This window comes from Mytilus edulis, chromosome 8, assembly GCF_963676685.1.
Source record: "Mytilus edulis chromosome 8, xbMytEdul2.2, whole genome shotgun sequence".
Classification (NCBI taxonomy): Eukaryota; Metazoa; Mollusca; class Bivalvia; order Mytilida; family Mytilidae; genus Mytilus; species Mytilus edulis.
In genome coordinates, this window is record NC_092351.1 from 44822286 (window position 1) to 44843982 (window position 21697).

General features: G+C 30.3%; 1 protein-coding gene across 1 annotated transcript; it reads right to left on the reverse strand.

Annotated features, from left to right (window-relative positions):
- Nucleotides 1–1443: 1443 nt before the first annotated feature.
- Nucleotides 1444–21631, reverse strand: LOC139485683 (coiled-coil domain-containing protein 22 homolog). The gene is made up of 16 exons (XM_071270321.1): nucleotides 21556–21631; nucleotides 20714–20885; nucleotides 20047–20179; nucleotides 17556–17686; nucleotides 16952–17036; nucleotides 16264–16433; nucleotides 15009–15215; nucleotides 12796–12858; nucleotides 11601–11840; nucleotides 11149–11265; nucleotides 10256–10357; nucleotides 9881–9988; nucleotides 6051–6146; nucleotides 5637–5696; nucleotides 5180–5254; nucleotides 1444–4501 (listed from the first exon to the last, which is right to left on the reverse strand). The coding sequence occupies exons 1-16, from the start codon at nucleotides 21603–21605 to the stop codon at nucleotides 4382–4384; spliced, it is 1929 nt and encodes a 642-aa protein (XP_071126422.1). The 5' UTR covers nucleotides 21606–21631; the 3' UTR covers nucleotides 1444–4381.
- Nucleotides 21632–21697: the final 66 nt, after the last annotated feature.

The window sequence follows — 21697 nt, forward strand, 5'->3', positions numbered from 1 at the left end:
TAATGAAATGTTTTGCCTGGTTTAGTTGGTCTATCCTTTTACAATTGCTTTCATTTGTCTGTCCCTGCATCCATCTCTCTTTGTCATAAACCAATGATTTCTGTATGGTAACTTGAAAGCCACTTCCTAGATTGAATTGAAACATTTACAGATAAAAACACAGGAAAGGAGGAAAAACCTAATGATTTTGAGTTCAACAGGTCAAAATTCAAGGTCACCAAAACAAAATTTTTATTGTTGTGACAATTGATTTTTGGACCTAGAGTTTCCTTTGCCTGATTGGAAAGAAAATTTAACAAATCAGGTAGATTGCATAACAATTTTGATAACAAAACTGACGGAGATCCTCCAAATGACAAAATGACATTTCTGCATCAACATTTGCTTACTTCAATGTAATTTGGATTGTTTGGAAAAAACATGTTATATCACAAAGATTTTCACAAAATATTGTATTGGCTTAATGAACATCTGTCTGTATGTTTTCTTTCTATGACAAGTTAGTTGTATTATAATTTTTCAACTTCTGTTACAATAAATAAAATGTTTGGGATAATGAGACAACCAACCAATAATACAAAACTGTTAACACAGAGATATGTTTTGCTATTTTGTTACTTTGATAACGAATGCAAGTGTTGAAATTAAAATAGCAATACTTTAACATGTAAGTTATTCAAAATATTTGAAGTTATTGAACCATGACTGAAGGTACAAGGCCAAACAATCTCCATGGAAATGAGATATGTGATTGTTTAAACAACTGCATACCAAATATCATTGACCTATCATAAGTGGTTCCTATTAAAACTACCTATTCAAATACTCATACATGTAAAATAAGCAAAAGTTCCAAAGTATATAGACCATGACTGATCATGACTGAGGAGGGGGGCAAATAATATCCATGGAAATGATATGTGTCAATGCTAAAACAACTACATACCAAACATCATTGACCTACCACTAGTGTTTCCCTATAAAATGACCTTATCACTAACTTATACATGTAATTATAAACTATGCAAAAGTTTCAACTTTAATAGACCATGATTGAGAGGTCCAAAGAGTCTACATGACAATGAGATTTGCCAATCCTAATACAACTGTATGCATATGGTCAGGTGTACAATAAAAGCATGTCCATAAATTTTGTGAAACTCTTAATTGTCTCAGTGACAAACAGTTGAATATTTTTCTATGATAAATCTACCATCTATGACTTATTCAACAAATGTCAAATGATATTAAGATATGATATATAACAACCACAGACAAAGATACTATCATAAGTCAGGCACACAATCAGTGCATGAGTAGTTGGTTTCATTTTTCATATTTTTAATTTAGCAGCAAAAGGCAATATCTGTACAAAAAAAAGACTAAAAAATTTGTATGAAGTAGTAAAATTTTGACAACATTTTTTGGAGAAAAACAAGAAAACTATTGCTATCATTTTATTAAAATCAAGGATGAACTGTACAATAACAATAACAATATTGTTCATGTTGTTTGTGACCTTTTACAAGTATTCTAAATCAATAAACATGAATAATACACAAATCAAATATGAATATTGCACCAGATTTAATTATACAATAAAATGCCTCATATAAATGGTGGTACACAATGTACTATTTATAATGACTACTTCACCAAAAAGTAGCATCATAGACTAAAAAGGATAGAATTAAATTTAGTGATCCTGGTGACCTCTTCATTTTTCTTTCACTGTTAAAGTGTTTATGTACGAGGGTCTAGATGGAGAGGGGTCTTCATTTTTGTATTTTAACAAAAATTTGGCAATGTTCCTTTATGTTTTATTTATTTTGCTAATCATTCTTTGTCTTTTAGTATATTTTAGCCCCAAATATAAAAAAGAAGATGTGGTATTATTGCCAATAAGACAACTGTCCACAAGAGACCAAAATGACACAGACATTAACAACTATAGGTCACCGTACTGCCTTCAACAATGAGCAAAGTATGCTCTTTTCATCATAATTTTGGTCCATTTGTCTTTATTCTTTATTTTTTTAAACCATTATTTTGACTTTTTTCCATTATTTTCTATTCTGTGTACCCTGTCCAGACCCTCATTTGAATTCTTACTTGAATGATGTGGCGACCATTTTTAATGATGATATCAAATAACAAATCATAGGCATGTTTTTATTTCCTCCAAGGGTAATGCTTATGTAATAAAATGGTTTCATACAAAACAATAAATTAGTGAAAATGGCAGTGCATTAACAGTCTTTTCACATTTTCAATGTTTCAAAATGACCAAACTTCTGAAAAATTATTTATCTGTCACTCAAGATTATACTTTTGATTTTTTACGTTTTCTTTATTTTGCATTTTCAAATTTGATAAGCAATAACAAATTTCAATGCTTACAAGAAAATTCCACACATCTTAAATGTTTCTTAAAAACTTCCATACAAAGTTTTCATTAGGCATTCGTTTTCAGACCTACACATAACATGTTATTATAGTAAAGCTTTTATATGAATTTAATATAATCCATCAAATATGGCACTTAACTGCTTTTTACACAGTATCACTTAAGGGACATACCTGTAAAGTTATCATTAGCACTTATTTGTAATGTCAATGAAGATAGATCTTAAGTAAAACCTGAATTAAGCAAGGATTTAAATAGTAAGTGCTCTAAGAATTAACTTCCCAAGAAGGCAACAGAGTGTTATCAAAGCATCTTATGTCAATTTTCAAAACTAAGTAAAAAAATCTTTTATAAACACTTCTAACCTATTCAAGTTTCAAAAAATAAAATAATTTTTGAAAATTGGAAACGTGATTACAATTTGTATTGTTATAATGATGACAATTACTTCTATGTTAAGGTGGGTGAAACGTTTTATATCGACTGAGTATTGTATTTAATAAAGACAATTAAATACAATGTATTAAGCATATTAAGTAAGGTATATAATGTGGGACCTTATATTAAAGAATATATGTCTACTGATATTCTTCAAGCATGCATACAAAATAAAACAATATCTTCAAAACAGAAATGACAAAAAGGCAGAGAATACATCTTTAGACACCTCTAAATTGTCATACTGATATCAGAAAGATATTTATAAAGCTGGTAAATGTCTGTCAACTAGGTTTATATCTTCTGGTCAAGACACCAATGTGATGGATAGGTAACCTCAATGTATGGACAGATGGTAAAAAACGTCTATTTCCATGGATTGCAGTGGCGGATCCAGAACTTTTCCTAAAGGGGGCCCACTGACTGACCTAAGGGGGGGCACTCCAGTCATGCTTCAATGATTCCCCATATAATCAACCAAAAAAAAGTAAGTTAAACTGTCTCTTAATCATAGACAGCACTTAGATGACAACAATTGGTGGCTGACATTTAGTAAAAGAAAACAAATTTTCTATATGTGAAATAAGTTTGAAACAACACCCCAAATACCTCTGTTTCTAATATTGACTTTGATAAACATCAAACAGAAAGTTTTCATTATTATTCTTCAGACTACAACTATACCATATGATAGACCTAACTGCTCATGGTATATATATACATGTAAATGGCTTTTCCTTAATATTGAGTGCAAAAATGGCTAATGCCTCTTCAATATATGCAAACTAAAGAAGTAACCATTCAAAATGCAATGGTATAATAGGGAAATAAGCAAACTATAGGTAAATTATATCAGATTTAAAATCATAACTAATAAGGAGATAACAAAAATACTCTTAGATTCTAAGTAACTTTCAACAATGTATTTATTTTGTATTTCATGTTTTCCCATTTAAACAAAAACACAAACTTTGAATGGCCAATTTTCACTCTGTGTAATTTGGTAATTTTATTCCATGTTCAGCAACCATTGACAAGACCTTTTTGGGTGAGAAAATTTGGTCTGTTGGTTTTTTTTAACTTTCATTGTTTTGTGTTTTTTTCTTCTTCAAATTTTCCTTTTACCATTCCTTCACTAAAAATTTAGATTAATGTTGGAGGAGAAACTTGGAATAAGATCTTTAAAAATAGATCTTTTGCAAGCTTAATGTTAAAAAGTTGTTTATAAAGTTACATGGAATCTAGAAATATTTTAATCATGGTCTAAACATAAACACAGGTTGGATATGTGGATATCTCATTTTGTAAATATAATTATATAACAAATAAGAAAGTGAATACACAAATTATTTCATAATATGCTTCTCAAAGAGTCTAGAAAATTTTTAAAAAGCAGACATGATTCAGCGAAAAAAAATCTTTCAATACGTCATCAGAGTATTATTCTATTCAACCATTACGGACTTTCAATTGATGGAAGCATTGATTCTTTGTGTCTCTTCTGTTTTGGCACATGGTATGCTAAATCATCATCTATCAAGATTTCTGCTGTTTAAATTTAGTGGCCATTGTAGAATTTTCTTTCTTCATTTGTTGGTAATCAGACGTGATCTTTTCTAGATTGGTTAACACCTTACTCTTACTTTCATGTTCAATCTGAAAAAGAAAATAGAACGGAAATTTAACAAATGAACACATTGATGATAGACATTCCGAAATAACTGCAAATTCCTCATTTAATAAATTTTGTGATATTCTAAATATTGTAAAAATTGTGACAGGATAGAATTTTGAAAATATAAAAACTTTTTTTTTCAGGCAGCATTTGTAATTTTTAAAACTAGACTTATCTAACACAAGTTTAATACACCATTTTCTACATTAGGAATATGACAGTTGTTATCTTTTCGTTTGATGTGGATGAGCTTTTGATTTTGACATTTGATTTATATGGACTTTTTGTTTTTGAATTTTCCTCAGACAAGTTTTTTTTGTGATTTATTTTTTAATTGAATAGAATGTTGAACTTAATACCTGGTTTAGACATATCCCTATGGTCTGGAAGAATGACTCTCTATCAGTAATAGTAAAGAATATGTACTTTTCATAACTTTTGTTGAAATCATATTTGAATCATAATTATTAAGTAGCTTTAACAGCTGCAGAAACACAATTAGATATAATTTTATCAAAAGAACACAATTAACATATATACTAATTGACAAATCAGATTTTTTTCAAATGATGTGACTGTTGGTTCATCAATAGTCAATTAGATTCTGAGGGACAATTTTACACTGTACTGTTTTAAATAGAGAAAAAAATGACTCGTACCTGGTCCTCTAATTCTCTTATCTCTCTCATAATGGTACCAGTTTGTGTAACTGTTTGAATAAGCTGTTCAAAATTCTGTGAATAAATATATGTTAATGACCATGTTTGTTTAGAGGAATATTACCTTCAATATAGATTCAAGATGGAATAACAATGATCAAAATAAGTGTTTGTCAAACTGCTATATAACCAGTATAATTTTTCTGATTAAACGATTGGTTCAAATTTTTTGAAATTTTTATATTTTTGTCAAAGGGTCAAAGTAAATACTTTGTCAAAATTTTAAGAAAATTAAATAAGCCAAATTAATTTTAGTTAAGGTGTTGGGTACCACCTTAAATGCAAAATAAAGTATCCATGAGAATAAGATGGTTCATAAAAAGTGAAAAGCTAAAAATGTCAATAACCAGTAATGCTAAAATCCTATTAATAAAATGTCCTTGTTTTAAAGATATACCTCATGTAATGCTGCTAAATTCCTGTATGCTTTCTTCACCGATTCATCCTTTTTAGCATCCTGTTAATAAGAAACACAAATCAACAACTTTTAAAACATAATTGGATTATCACTGACAGAGATTGACATAAAGCCTTGTTTATGTGTTACTTATTTGTTTTTCGTTCATTTTTTTACATAAATAAGGCCGTTAGGTTTCTCGTTTGAATTGTTTTACATTGTCTTATCAGGCATTATATTTTTCTAAATATATAGCTGCTATAATTTGCAATAATTACTTATACATTAAATAAGTGTGAAAATAAACTATTCATCAAGCTAAAAATTGTAATTTTCAAGTCTTCCTTGTTCCATAGTCTGGGTATTTGCGATCTCCCACTATGAAATATCAGAACACTATAATAACAAACTTACCCTGAATATAAGTTCATCTGTAACAGTAAATGTTCGATCCAGTTTACCAGATAACATGTTGATTTCTTTCTGTACTGATCTGGTGTCTACCAATACCTAGGAATAAACATAATAATAATGATAGTCTTCCTAACAATTTGGGAGAGGTAGAAACATGAAGGACATATACTAACTTATTTGTTAAATTCCAACTGTGTATTATATACTTATCTAATATGTGGTCTATAGCATAAAAAAAATACATCAGTAGGAAATAAAAAATCAATTAATATTACCCAAACATTTTTTTTATCAAAGTCAAGCAAAATTAAAATGTAGGTCAATGTAACCCAATAGACAACTTTCGAGTTCAATGCATTTCCATCAAAAACTTTGGTTCTAGTGAACATCACTTGTGCATTTAGTAGCATCGTCACTTCCGTTCCAATGTTCAGCGAGTGGTTGGAAAACTAGGATGCTAATATTGCTGAATTATTCGGCAAATTGAATTCTCATAATTGACAATCAGCATTGCTGTCATTAGGGATTTGTGATAAAGTACCTACAGAACAAATATTATTTCTAGTTTATCCTGCACAATGACGATCACTAAGACACTTGATGAACCTTAATAGTGCAGGGATACAGGCATTCCCCTCTATCTGGTAAATGACATCATAAAGGCACGCATATTTGACGAGTTTTTTCCGGTAAAGGACAAACTCAAAAGTGGTCTTTTTTTTTCAATGGGATTTATTGCATAAGGTCCGAGTACACAGTTATTTCGTAGTGCATTTCTTTTAGACAATAAATGAAAATTAAAAAAAACCCACCTGCGCTTTCTCAATAATATTTTTACAGTGTGTTGTACTACTTTTGGGACAAATTATATCAAAATTATAGAAAACTTCATCAGCTCTAACTCAAAATATGGACAATCTTATGTTAAGGGGGTCTTGAAATCTTTTGACAGCTTCCGAAGTGCTAATTTTTGACCTTTTTCAGCTGGACCTAATCACTACTTTACATTAATATTTATGACCCAACTTTTTTTACAGTGTCATTTCACCCCCCAACTTGCTATATGAGGCATAAAACATGGAGAAATAAATTTGGAAGGGGTATAACAAAAATTGGCAAGTAACACACTGTCCACACTAAGGACTATATTCGTGGACAACGAAAATCAAAGGACGATAACTGTGTACTCGGACCTAATAGGATAGAAAAAGTTGACCAATCTTAATAAAACTTGGTATGACTAAAGCTTAATATATTACAAGACTGCTTACAAAGTTTCATAGCAATAGGATATATATTATAGACAATATGATTAATTCTATATTCAACTTTGCGTGTTAAATTTAGACGTTAAAATTGAGAAATTTCAACTATCAACATTTGGGGCTTATAAAATTTAAATATTGCAAAAAAATACTTTTAAAATGCCTTAATATATAATATATCATGTATTTAAAGCAATAGAGTACTCATTTGTTATATCAGACTTAGCATAATTTTTCAAAAGTCAAATTTATATGAGCCTGTGCCTAAAAATGGAGGTTTTCCAATGAAGCGGGCCTTACATGAAGATGTAATATTTTCCAGCAATTTTAAGTTTGTGAAGCTTTTTGATTATAAATAATCCTTACATATGTACTTAATGTACTTTAAATGGAAAGAAAACTTACAAATAACATATCATATTAGTTTAAAAGGGTCTTAGGCCAAGTAAGACTAAAATTAATTTAGGGTCAATTTAGGCCGTAGCACATATTTACATTTAAAAATGCATATTGAAGCTATAGGAAATAAAAATTTGTGTCTTTTCTATCATTTCTATACTCAGGTGACATGATACAATAAATCTGAGCACAAAAAGGCTCTTACATTCAACTTTTTTAGTAGACAGTATGGTCTGATACAAAGATTTTTCACTTTTTAGTGAAAAACTTGCATGCAATTTTAGTCTCAACAGGCTTATATTTGAACCACATGCTATCCTACAGAGGTAAAGAAAGATATTATGTGAAATGAAACAGGTACAAAAGACATTGTTAAGTGCTTTTTATACAAATTTATTGAGGTATTTATTATGGACTTCAACTTTTATGTGCCATGCTCCTCACATTTAACTTGATCCAAACAGGGCGTTAGACGAGGGTCATTTATACAACACATTTTGCTCATATTTTCTGAGATAATCTTCTTTTCTGTAGATTCAGAGTTCACAAATGAGTAATAAAACTGGATTAAAGCATAGAAACACAAAAATTGACACATGAAAACATGTCAGATAGAAAGTCAGAATGCCACTTATGCATCAAAATTGAAAAAGCTATGAAATGCTTATTTTGACCATATAATGCCAAAATTGGTCATTTTTGCAGAAATTCTATCAAATAAAAGTTTAAATCCTTTAGTTTTATGCTATTTGACAAATTGGCACCATCAAATCATTCAGGGAAGTTGCCAAAGTACAGATTCTATATTTCCTGATTTCACCTCTTAGGTCCGAGTACACAGTTATTTCGTAGTGCATTTCTTTTAGACAATAAATGAAAATTAAAAAAAACCCACCTGCGCTTTCTCAATAATATTTTTACAGTGTGTTGTACTACTTTTGGGACAAATTATATCAAAATTATAGAAAACTTCATCAGCTCTAACTCAAAATATGGACAATCTTATGTTAAGGGGGTCTTGAAATCTTTTGACAGCTTCCGAAGTGCTAATTTTTGACCTTTTTCAGCTGGACCTAATCACTACTTTACATTAATATTTATGACCCAACTTTTTTTACAGTGTCATTTCACCCCCCAACTTGCTATATGAGGCATAAAACATGGAGAAATAAATTTGGAAGGGGTATAACAAAAATTGGCAAGTAACACACTGTCCACACTAAGGACTATATTCGTGGACAACGAAAATCAAAGGACGATAACTGTGTACTCGGACCATAAGAAGATAACATAGATATAGGTTCTGCAGAAGGGATTAATGGAAAATAGTATATTAAGTGTGTTAATTCTTTACCCAAAATCCTAACAAACACTTTTATTCCTGTCCTACATCTCAAAATCAGTTTATGTTTGTTAAATTTGTGATGTTAAGTTAATGTCTCAATAATGTTTAAAATAAGCACAATATTTCAAAGAATAATTTCTTCAATAACAATGAAATAAATACAGTTTACATATATATATTATATATGTATAAGATTTATTTTTAAATGAACCTTTATTCATTGAAATATGTTATAGGTCAAACCCATGAAAGTTGATAACCCTTTAATGTATCATAAAAAGAGACTGCAACCATAGAATATAAATGGTTTTTTTTTCCAAAAAAATATTGACCTTTACAAACGTCTGAAAATAAAGTGGACTTCATCCATTCAAACAGATGAGGGTAAATAAACTTTGTTTAAGCCACAGATAAGGCATTTAACACCTATTCGATTTAAAAAGCACCTGCAATGCATATGTGATGAGCAACATACTGTACTTTATACCATTAACTAATAATTTAATTTTGAATGTAACACGTCTTCTGATTGGCTGATGTTATTTTGTTATGATCCCATAGACATAATTTAGTCATGTGACCGTGACGTCATCAACGTTTTTTCATGGTGTTCTACGGTTTAAAATGGAATTTAGAATTAAATTATACGAAATGATTGTAATATTTTTTCTGTCTATTCGAAATAACTTAAAAAATGTGGTGCACACTGTTAAATAACCCACTACGCGCGTTATTCAGTGTGCACCAATTTTTTTATGTTATTTCTTCATAGACAGAAAAAATATTACAGTCATTCCTTAAATGTATTTTAGACTTTATACCTGGTTAATGCCGTCTTTTTGTTTTTTGATATTTGACACAATCTCCATGATTCGTTTTGTATAAGCTGACCTGTTGACATCTTTTGTCATTCTCTCATATTCTGCTATCTATAAATACAAAAACAATTAGATAAAACAGTTAACTTTAAAAAAATATAAATTTTATTCAGATGCCATTTTTTGTATACATGTATTATTTTTAGGTAGTTTAATCTTTGATTTTAAACAATGGTAGATAAAGGCATGCTTTATGTACTTTTTCATGGCTGAAACTTCTTAAAAATTATGGTTTTTTGTTGTTTCACAATTATGTACAATTATGGAACTCCTTTTCTTGAACCCCTAATCTGCTCCTGATGAGGTACAAGCACTGACCAATTGTTTTTGTAACTCTTCTTTCTGTCTAGCATCATCTGCTACTTCTTTCATTTTTGATCGGAATGCTTTTATCTCTTCTAACTTCTTCTCTGCTTCAGACTAAAAAGTAATTCAGTACATATCAATAATTTCAATAATGGTCCCTTCAAATAATTAAATTTTCATCATAGAGTATGTTCTTTTAATTCAAGCATTGTACATACATATGTATAAATCAACAAATGAGCTGCGTCGGATAGAAATCAACCTTATGCAAATCAACATAAAAGGCATCTGTTAACCTATTTAAGTTTTAAAAACAAATTCAACGGAAAGTCTGTGACCGTTTGCAATTTTAATTGTTAATCAAATGCTAAAAACAGACAAAACTTCATCTTTTATTTCATTAAATTTCGTTAATGAATTCTCCAAAATAAATCAGACTATTGTGCATGTACATATTCACGTTCACTTGCATAAGGTCGATTTTTATCCGACGTAGCTCAAATCATACTGCAGATTCCTTTATTTTTATGGTTACCGAATTCTATGGATTAAAAGACATGTTTTTCACCTGAAATTTTGAGTCTGTTATTATGACAAATTATTTATGCAAGTTCATTGGAAAATTTGCATTTTCTTGTACACTTGAATTCTTGGTTTACCTTTAACAATGAAAAAGCAATATTTAGTACTCCGCATTTACAATTATCCACGATGTATCACTCTTAAACAGAATTAATGATAATTGACTTAATATCAATCAATAAAATAGCAAATAGTTGTGGCATGCAATTGACAACCCATAAGATATTATAAATGTAGATTTATGCACTCAAATGAATGTTTATAAGTTTCATCTCTTTCCAAATGAAAAAGTTTATTAACATCTCTATTTACAATGAATTTACCTCTTTCTTTGAGTTAAGATCTTTAAGTTCCCTGTACTGTTCTATCAATGGTGCTCTGTGTTTCTCCCATTGATTAGCTAAGGTTACCAGTCGTTGTGCACTACTATCTACAACTGACTGTTAAAAATATAAAAATCTGGTTTAAAATTAAAGAGCTTAAACTTTGTGAAATGGTAACATTAACTTACTTATTGACATTGTTTTTCACGTCATGCTTGTATAAATTACATAAAAGATTATCAATCTGATAAATTTATGGTAAAAGCAGTATTTTATGGTGCATTTAAACTATGGTGTTTTTTTTTGTGTGGTTTAATTTCTTATTTCAGAGTGTGGTTAAAGCTGGGGAATACATTTCATTGTCATTGAAGAAATTACTTGTTCTTGCCATGATCTATGCTATTTTAGCGTCAGTTCCCTACAGGCATTAATTCTGTTTTTCATTTCTTTACCTGTATTTTAGTAATATTATTTTCAGCATCAGGTAACAAATCAAGTGTGCGTTTCTTGACTTTATAAGACTCTTCTTTATCTTGGTTCTGTTGTAATAGTGTTGACATTTGATCTTCCATTTGTTTCATTGAAGCTGTAAGTTTTTTAGATTCAAGTTCTAAATTGTCTATTTTTGATATTAAATTGTTATATTCTGTTTTTATATTTTCTATATCCTCTTCTCTTTCTTTTTGGAGTTCCTGAAATTAAAGAACATTATCTGTCTATCATTGGTTAATAAAGCTAAATATTACAATAAAGATGAGAGTAGATGGAATTCAAATGAGGTATATTGAAGTAGTATTTGCACATCAGTTAAAACATGATTATTCCAAGTACAAACAGACAATGATGGGAGTACAAACAATCAAGACAACACATAGTCCAAGAACTTCGACAAGAAACTTATATCTAAATTCACCATTTTATCAGAAGATTCACTGTTTTATCAGAAGATTCACCATTTTATCAGAAGATTCACCATTTTATCAGAAGATTCACCATTTAATAGGAATCAACAATAATAAAGTAATTTCATTATAATGTATACATTTCAGAAAGCCTGATCATTTATGGTTAATGCAGACCATTTAACAGTTCCACTTCAAATGTTGTTTAGTTTCCAATTTGAATCTTAATTTTGAAATATTTTTACATTTAAGCTCATTTATATGTTCTGAAGATTAGTGTACTTCCATTTTCACTGAACTAGTACACATTTTTGTTTAGAGCCCAGCTGAAGCCCGCCTCAAAGTGTGGGATTTTCTGTGTTAAAGACCCATTGGTGGCCTTTGGCTGTATTCTGTTTGGGTTGTTGCATCTATGACAAATTCCAAATTTCCACTCTCTATATTATTTAAACACTTTATGTAGTGATATATATGTCATGTACAAGTTGCAATATTGTACAGGTTATAACTGTACAAAAGTTTTGTACAGGTTATAATTTGTACAATGCAAAAATACAATTTATAACATGTACCAAAAGTACCTCATACTTGTTATAACATGTACAAAATATTTCTTAAACATGGTTTTAGCCTGTACAAAATTGCAAACATATATACCTAGAGTACCAAGAAATAATAAAATTACCAATTTCTATTTATACCACTGATACCTGCTCTATTCTAATATTCCCCGTTAGTTTCTTACCTCCTCTGTATGACCTTTATCTATATCAGGTTTCTGTATCTGTGATAAAGTCTTCTCTTCATCCTGAAAATCACAATTCAGAATAGCAATTAGGTGTTTGATAAGTTGATAATTGCAAGTTTCATTGTACGGTGGCAGTCTTATTGGATAAAAATAAAAATAAAGATAGCACTTGTTTACAAGACAACAACTGTAACCCTATAATAACAGTTCTTGTTGAGTATCTAAAAGGATAAAATTTTATTGTTGAATAATTCTTTAGATTTTCTGTTTTTTTTTTACTATGAAATGTTCAAAATCAATGAATCTTTTGTAGCTTCATAATATGGGTGTACAATTGTTTTATCAAACATATATTTCTATATTGAAGCCAAGGATCATAAGTTAAGGTTTAAAGACATTAATTACTACAAAATATATATATAGATTCTTACATTGATACCAGTGGATTATCGGATTTATCCAATCGAGATAGTTAAATTATCAATTTTAAAGTCCAAGCCGCCTCGGCGAGGACTTTAAAATTTATAATTTAACTATCGAGATTGGATAAATCCGATAATCCACGAGTAACTATGTAAGAATCTGTTTCTCTAATGATTAAACAATACATTTTCTTTTTTTGTTAACCGAAAATCCCCTTGGAGTGCCTTTCACATTGCACGAAGTTGTCAATTTCATCAACACCTGTTGGCATATTTTGATTCATCCAGTTGGCTAAAAAGGTCATGACCCTTAAAATCATCCAATGATCTTTTGAGATCACCAGCAACCACACGTTGGTTAAATTTTTTTATACAATGGGTTCGGAAAGGGATAAATTTCTGTAGAATTAGAGAAATATATACATATAACTGAAATTCCATTGTGAATAATAAAGTTGTGACTTTATTCTAATTTTCAGGGAAATAAATAAAGTAACATCATGAAAAAGAAGGGAGATAACTCATTAACTTTTTAATGGTCAGCTACAAATCAAACTGTCAATTATAAATAGAAAGAACATCTAGACACAACTGAAACAACTTTAATTATTAAGAAATGATTTAGAAAAAAATACATTTAAAAAAAGTAAACTTATCTATCTTACACAGTGATCGGGAAGGATGTGCGCCCTGCGCCTATAGCGCATATTGACCAGAAATGGCGCATAGAGTGACAAATGTAAGCGCCCACGTGGCGCACGATATTTTTCACATCATTTCGAACGTTTAGATATCGTCAAATGGATTTCCGATCGTGTTCCGTGCCGCCATGTGTGTGTACACAACTGTATAATGTTCCTCCAATCATAGGAGCACCTATATATTTTTGGGACGTCTCCGATGTTTTCCTATGGAAATAGAACCATGCGGTTTAACGTCTAAGGTGTTTTCCTATGGTAATAATAGAACCATGCGGTCTAACTGATAACCCAAAAAAACGTAATTTACCATCATTCATGATATAATTTTTTATAAACAACTTTAAATTTGTGAAATTTGGCTATTACAAAGGAGATTTTACTCTAATAATAATATAACAATTTAGTTTAGATTGCTATTATTTCGATTGAAAACCCCCGAAGCCTTTTTATGAATATAGTTTTTGTCTCCATAAAAGGCGCTTAACTGTCCTTGTCATTTTTTGGTCTTTGGTTCGTTTTGACATTTTGTTAACATGACTTCAGCGAATTATTGCTTTCTTCTATCAATTAAAGGTACTCTCTACTGTTAATCTTGTCATCGTGATGAAGTTATAATAATAATACAAGAAGTGCAGAGGAAGTGCCTGAAATGTCCTCTAATACTGGAATAAGTATGGTATCGACGAAGATCCAAATTTAATGTTAAAAAAAACCAACCATGAACATGAACAAGCCAAGGCAACAGTACCAGTTTAAACATTGTAAATACAGCTTATCTTTAATATTGTCCGTTTTGGAAGAAGTTATTGTATATTCATTGAAATTACAGAATCACAGGAACAATATCCATGATATTATTTAAAATCATATAGGTAAGTACCAACACCTCTTTGCCAAAAAATAATGATACTTTTTATTTTTTTTACAGAAGTCAATTCAAATGGCCCACTCATTTGTCAACATGGCCCATTATTTTTTAAAATGGCCCATTGAATTTATTTTTGAGGGGCCCTGGGCCCATAGTGAAAAAAACCTTCCAGATCACTGTCTTACATAACAGTATAAATGTCATTTTTAAATAGCATACCTTTCCATAAATAAGTTGTTCAGTATGTGTAAACCTTGACCCTTTAGTTTTTGCAGAACCAGATGATCTGTTACCCATTGCATCTATCATCTGTTGTAGGTCCATGGCAGATTTTGATGAAGTTAAATCACCACTCCTCTGGACATCTGACCTTAAATTGTCTTTCAACCTTTTCTGTATTCTTTGTCTTTTCCTGGCTCTGTATTCCTAAATTGAAAAGTAAAATGAACTTGAAAAGCGAAACATATTTACTAAAAATTTATATAACTTTGGAGCTAGTCAGGTTTCCACTTTAATCAGAGTCGATCAGAGTCATTATGTTTCCCCCTTTTTTTATAAAAAATAGCAAGAGGGTGAAATAAATGTGAAGTACATGTTCATGGGTAATAAAGCCTCAAGGTTTTATGCTTTACTTTGGCATAAATAATAAAACTTCTTTTCAAATTCATAAAGTTCTATTTCACAAACACATGTACATGTATGACATGTATGGTCACAATGAATCCAGAGAACAATCATCTCTAAAACTAATATATAAACCAAATATGGACTACACAAAACCAATTATCCCCGGCTTAGTATATATCTAGGATTTTGATTGGTTATCGCACGTCGTTACAAAACCCATAGCCCCTGGGTGTTGCTAACCCATATCCCCGGACGTTGCTAACCATTATCCCGGGGAACTTCACGCAAGTTTTCCTTAGTTCCATGATTGCTCCTTGTGAAATATTGAATTCTGTAGATTATCCATGATGTTTGTAATTAAATATTTAATTCATTTACGATTTTGTCCTATTATGCCGATCATTTACACTCATTTCATTAAATGCATCACTTGACTGCCACATTTTTAAGGAATGGGACTACTGACCTAGCTATGCAAATTACCCACGTTGACGTCACACCATCTATGGCGTAACGCTCACAACATTGAGCGCCAAATTTGACTCAATTCAGTTTCTCTGTCTTCGTATTAAAAACGTCTTATATTTGACTACCTGTAGGGTTCTACCAAAGTACCCTACACCCTGTAAAAAATATGTAAAATTTCCAAATTTCATTAAAACTTTTTTAGATAATGAAAAAAACGTTGTTTTCGCGTTACACTTTGTACCCGAAATTTCCATAAAACTCGCCCCATTCGGACTAAGACCGGGGATATGACAAATATGACATGTGAGTAAAGTAAGACTGAATCTTTGTTTAACAAAATTTGATACTCTCTAAAATCTCTTAAAGGATTGTAAAGTACCTGTTCTGAGAGTCTTGAAGGAAGACCAATTGTATTCCATTCATTTTCCCATTCTTGTTGTGCAGTTAGTTCTGAGGCCAAGTCCTCCATGACAGATGGCACTGTATCATAGTGATGTATAGTTTGATTGGTAATGTATGGAAGACTTTCAGAATAATAGGATCTTACTTCTACAATCAAATGTTACATTTTTGTAAGTAAAACTTATAGTAGACTTAAGGAGGTACCAAACTTCTTGATTAAAATTAATATGGCTCATTTAATTGTCATAAAATTTTGACAAAATACTAACTTCGACCATTGACAAATATATAAAAATTACAGAAATAAGAATCACACACTTTATCGACAGAAAAAATTTCATTGGATATATAGCAGTTTGACAAACACCAACTTTGATCATCGAGAAGCTTAATACTTCCTTAACAACTTGATGTAAACATTCAGCAGCTTTTTACAGAGTTATCTCCCTGTAGTATTAGAACCACTTTAAACTAAACATATTTTGACATATAAAGTGTTGCATGAAATGTTATAAACTTTACATTTGTGTCATGTACATAATCTCTGTATCCTCTTATTTCAATATTGCAATCACTTAAAATCTTGATCATATTCCATGATATTGGATCTAACCTTTTGAATTTTATTGTTGTTAGGTTTCCTTGACAATGATTTTTTATCTTACCTTTTGATATTTTCTTAGTTAGGTCCCCCATACCATGTGGAGACCTTACATGGCAGGAATGATATTTACAAGCAGATAAAGCACCCTAAAAAAAAATATTAAAACACAGGGTAATAAAAAAAAATTGATGATATCAGGAACCTTTTAAAAACAACAGGTTGTTGCAAATGCAAAATTTGTTTATTTTTTAGGAATCCTTTTATAATAAAGAAACTACAAATCAAATGATTAAGTGTTTTTGTCTTAATCAACTACATCATATCATATACACAAGACATGCACAAAAATACATTTTAAGATTTGCATAATAAGATAATAATGTCAAACAAGTTAATAAAGCAAATAAATTCAGAAAAAAAGCTATATACTAAATGTTAACTTTCCATCATAAATCACTTTTTGACACAAGTAGAAAGTATGCTCGCATGAATTGGTTTTTAATAAGGCCTGTTTCATGAAATCTCATGAGATACACATAAAAGGATCTCTTAAAATACAGACATCGCAATTGTGGTTTTCAACCTAAATGTGAAAATGTTTATAACAGCCAATTATAAAAACATATGTCATACATGTCGTACAATACAGTCCAAATAATCCTTACCTCTTTTTGCCACACTGGAGGTTTTCCTCTCCATGTTATATTTTTGCTCTTTAAATATGGAGGCACCCACGGAGAGTCGAGATATCTTGCTACGGAGGCAGATATTGTTCTTTGCAATAATGCAGAAGCACCTAAACACAAGAAATAATAAAATTACCAATTTCTATTTATATAATACATGTATATATATTAAGAGAACTGGAAATATTTTTATAGAACATAATATTGAGAATGGTCTTTTTGCCAATTCCATAATTGTATCCTGAATTTACAGATTCGTTTGAAAGAGTTCCCTTTAAATGTGTCATACCATTTTCATTAACAAGCTGTGCCTAATTTATGTGATCAGTTTTTTAACACTTTTTTACATTTAATCTTTTCAGAAGCTTTAAAAAATCATGTTCATAGTAAATTCATTAAAATAACTGGAAACCTCTCTCAAAATTTCAGGCAACAGCCTTTTGGTCCAGTTGAGAAACAGACTACAATTGGCAAAAAGAAACAACTTGTGTTAAAAAGTGTAAAAAAATTACTTATATCAGCAAGTGGCAAAAGGATAAAAAAAAAAGTTGTAAACCGTGGTAATTCAATATTGTAATTTAAAGATGGCTTTGTAAACCGTGGTAATTCAATATTGTAATTTAAAGATGGCTTTGTAAACCGTGGTAATTCAATATTGTAATTTAAAGATGGCTTTGTAAACCGTGGTAATTCAATATTGTAATTTAAAGATGGCTTTGTAAACCGTGGTAATTCAATATTGTATTTAAAAGATGGCTTTGTAAACCGTGGTAATTCAATATTGTATTTAAAAGATGGCTTTGTAAACCGTGGTAATTCAATATTGTAATTTAAAGATGGCTTTGTAAACCGTGGTAATTCAATATTGTAATTTAAAGATGGCTTTGTAAACCGTGGTAATTCAATATTGTAATTTAAAGATGGCTTTGTAAACCGTGGTAATTCAATATTGTAATTTAAAGATGGCTTTGTAAACCGTGGTAATTCAATATTGTAATTTAAAGATGGCTTTGTAAACCGTGGTAATTCAATATTGTAATTTAAAGATGGCTTTGTAAACCGTGGTAATTCAATATTGTAATTTAAAGATGGCTTTGTAAACCGTGGTAATTCAATATTGTAATTTAAAGATGGCTTTGTAAACCGTGGTAATTCAATATTGTATTTAAAAGATGGCTTTGTAAACCGTGGTAATTCAATATTGTAATTTAAAGATGGCTTTGTAAACCGTGGTAATTCAATATTGTATTTAAAAGATGGCTTTGTAAACCGTGGTAATTCAATATTGTAATTTAAAGATGGCTTTGTAAACCGTGGTAATTCAATATTGTAATTTAAAGATGGCTTTGTAAACCGTGGTAATTCAATATTGTATTTAAAGATGGCTTTGTAAACCGTGGTAATTCAATATTGTATTTAAAGATGGCTTTGTAAACCGTGGTAATTCAATATTGTATTTAAAAGATGGCTTTGTAAACCGTGGTAATTCAATATTGTAATTTAAAGATGGCTTTGTAAACAGTGGTAATTCAATATTGTAATTTAAAGATGGCTTTGTAAACCGTGGTAATTCAATATTGTATTTAAAAGATGGCTTTGTAAACCGTGGTAATTCAATATTGTAATTTAAAGATGGCTTTGTAAACCGTGGTAATTCAATATTGTATTTAAAAGATGGCTTTGTAAACCGTGGTAATTCAATATTGTATTTAAAAGATGGCTTTGTAAACCGTGGTTATTCAATATTGTAATTTAAAGATGGCTTTGTAAACCGTGGTAATTCAATATTGTAATTAAAAGATGGCTTTGTAAACCGTGGTAATTCAATATTGTAATTAAAAGATGGCTTGATTGTTCACTGGACGTTTACTAGGTCCAACAAATTTTTTACTGAAAACTAAAACTTTTAATTCTCTGAAATTTTGATATGAACATTCTGTTCACAAAATATTTAATGTCATGATGTTTGAATGAGAATGGATATTTTTTTAAAAATTAGGTTCTAGATTGGGGGTATCATTCCATTTATCTCTTATTATATTTGTTCTATATTTTGCACATCAAGCCCTTTGTTCTCTTATCTGTAAACCTCATCCAGACCCTCTAATATCAGGCAGTCAGGTTTTCTCACTAAGAATTTTAAAGTCCAGTAATTCGTACATTTTGGCCATGGTGAGTCTAGAAGTGAGAAGATGAAGTTTTATTGATTTATGATATTATATCTATATATAATAAAAGTCTACATGACAAAAAAGGGCAAGGAAATGACATCAAATTTTAATTTTATTAATTATTTTTTAACTTTTGCTATAAATTGATATATGTGCTCAGTTGGTGCAACATTTTATAATTTTAATGCATCTTTTGATTCACAAGTTTTGAAAATGATGAGTCCAAACAGATTTTGTCCAGGACTCATGGGCTCACCTAAGCGAGAAACCTGACTAAATCAATCAATATAATATCAAACCTAATGGTTCCTCTTCTGTTTCAACTTTATCTTTAGGCAGTTTATCAATGAGAAACATGAACACTTTTCTAATTTCTGTTTCATTGGAATATAAAAATGTCTGGTAACCAATTTCTCCTTTGTATCCAAGTTCCTGGAAAGAAAGAAAAAAGTATTTCCCTAAAAAAGGCTACATCAAACAAACAACTGATAAAAATTTAAAAGAGAAAGACCAGTAACTCTAGATGAAAATGCTTGAAAGTTATTTGGCTTTGATTATGAGTTTGATATAATGACAAGCACAAATTTGATATTTTGAGTACTTTAATAAATCTGATAAAAAAAGACACTATTACAAAGCTTTAATTTGATTTCTATGTTGAAGTGATTGCCTTCATTTTTATTTCCCCTCTAAATGTATAGCACAAATAAAACTAAAAGGAGAAAAAAAAACTCAATTAAACAAAAAAAAGACATCTGATTTTCTTGTGTCAAATATGTGATGACGTCTTTTTTTTCCACTCCCAGTAATAGAATAAAATTGAGAATGGAAATGGGGAATGTGTCAAAGAGACAACAACCCGACCAAATAAAAAACAACAGCAGAGGGTCACCAACAGGTCTTCAATGTAGCGAGAAATTCCCGCACCCGGAGGCGTCCTTCAGCTGGCCCCTAAAGCATGTATACCTGTATAATAGATGCCAAACTGGTTCCTGTTCTGAATCTAGCAGACATTCCACTTGGTAGGGAGTTTGGAAGGTCGACTTCATTGTTAATTACTTTGAGACAACGTATAGCAGACGACACAATTAATTCTGTACTAAACTGTCTCAAACTCTGGATGTCTTCGTCCAAATCACTAAAAGCAGGAAAATGACAGAATAGAAACATGAATTGTAATTTTTGAAAGGAATATGCCATGTTTGTAAAATACACCGATAGAGGTGTTTATCAGTGTTCTTTAAAGAACCATGGTGTTTTATCAGTGTTCCTTAAAGAACCATGGTGTTATATTTTTTCCCATGGTTGTCCAAATAGATTTTATGACATAATCGTCTTTTTGATGTTTAAAGTTATTTGTAAATTGTGATGTGTAATGCTGTATCAGTGGCTTATGTATGAATGCATGTTGATAGCAATTAATTAATTGATGTTCATTTGATGTCCAGTAGCAAATAGTTCATGCATGTTAATTCAGTTTGATTAGGATATATATAGACACAATAGACCAATTTAGAAATGGTGTTTCACTACGTCATGGATATTTATTATACATAATTGCAGAACCTGCCACCCAGCCTTATATTTAAAGATTAAAAAATTGTAATGTCACACAATTTTCCCCTATAAAAAGTGCTTTCTCACCATGTCACAGAGGTGTTGTATAGAACAGTAGAACACTTTGACTTTGTAATATTTCATTTAAATGTAAAATTGGATAACTAGACAACGCAATTAGAATTGCTAAATATAGTTTGAAATGAAGACGAATTGGGGATAGTATAGACAGTGTTAAAGGTTGTTTTTACCATCCGATCACATTTAGAGAGTGAATAACAATTTTATCCACCTCCTCCATCTTGTAACGTCATGTGATCAATCTATAAATAACAACCGGCAAATATTTATGTTTTTCGCCTCTTCTGAATCTTTAGCATATTATTTTGATAA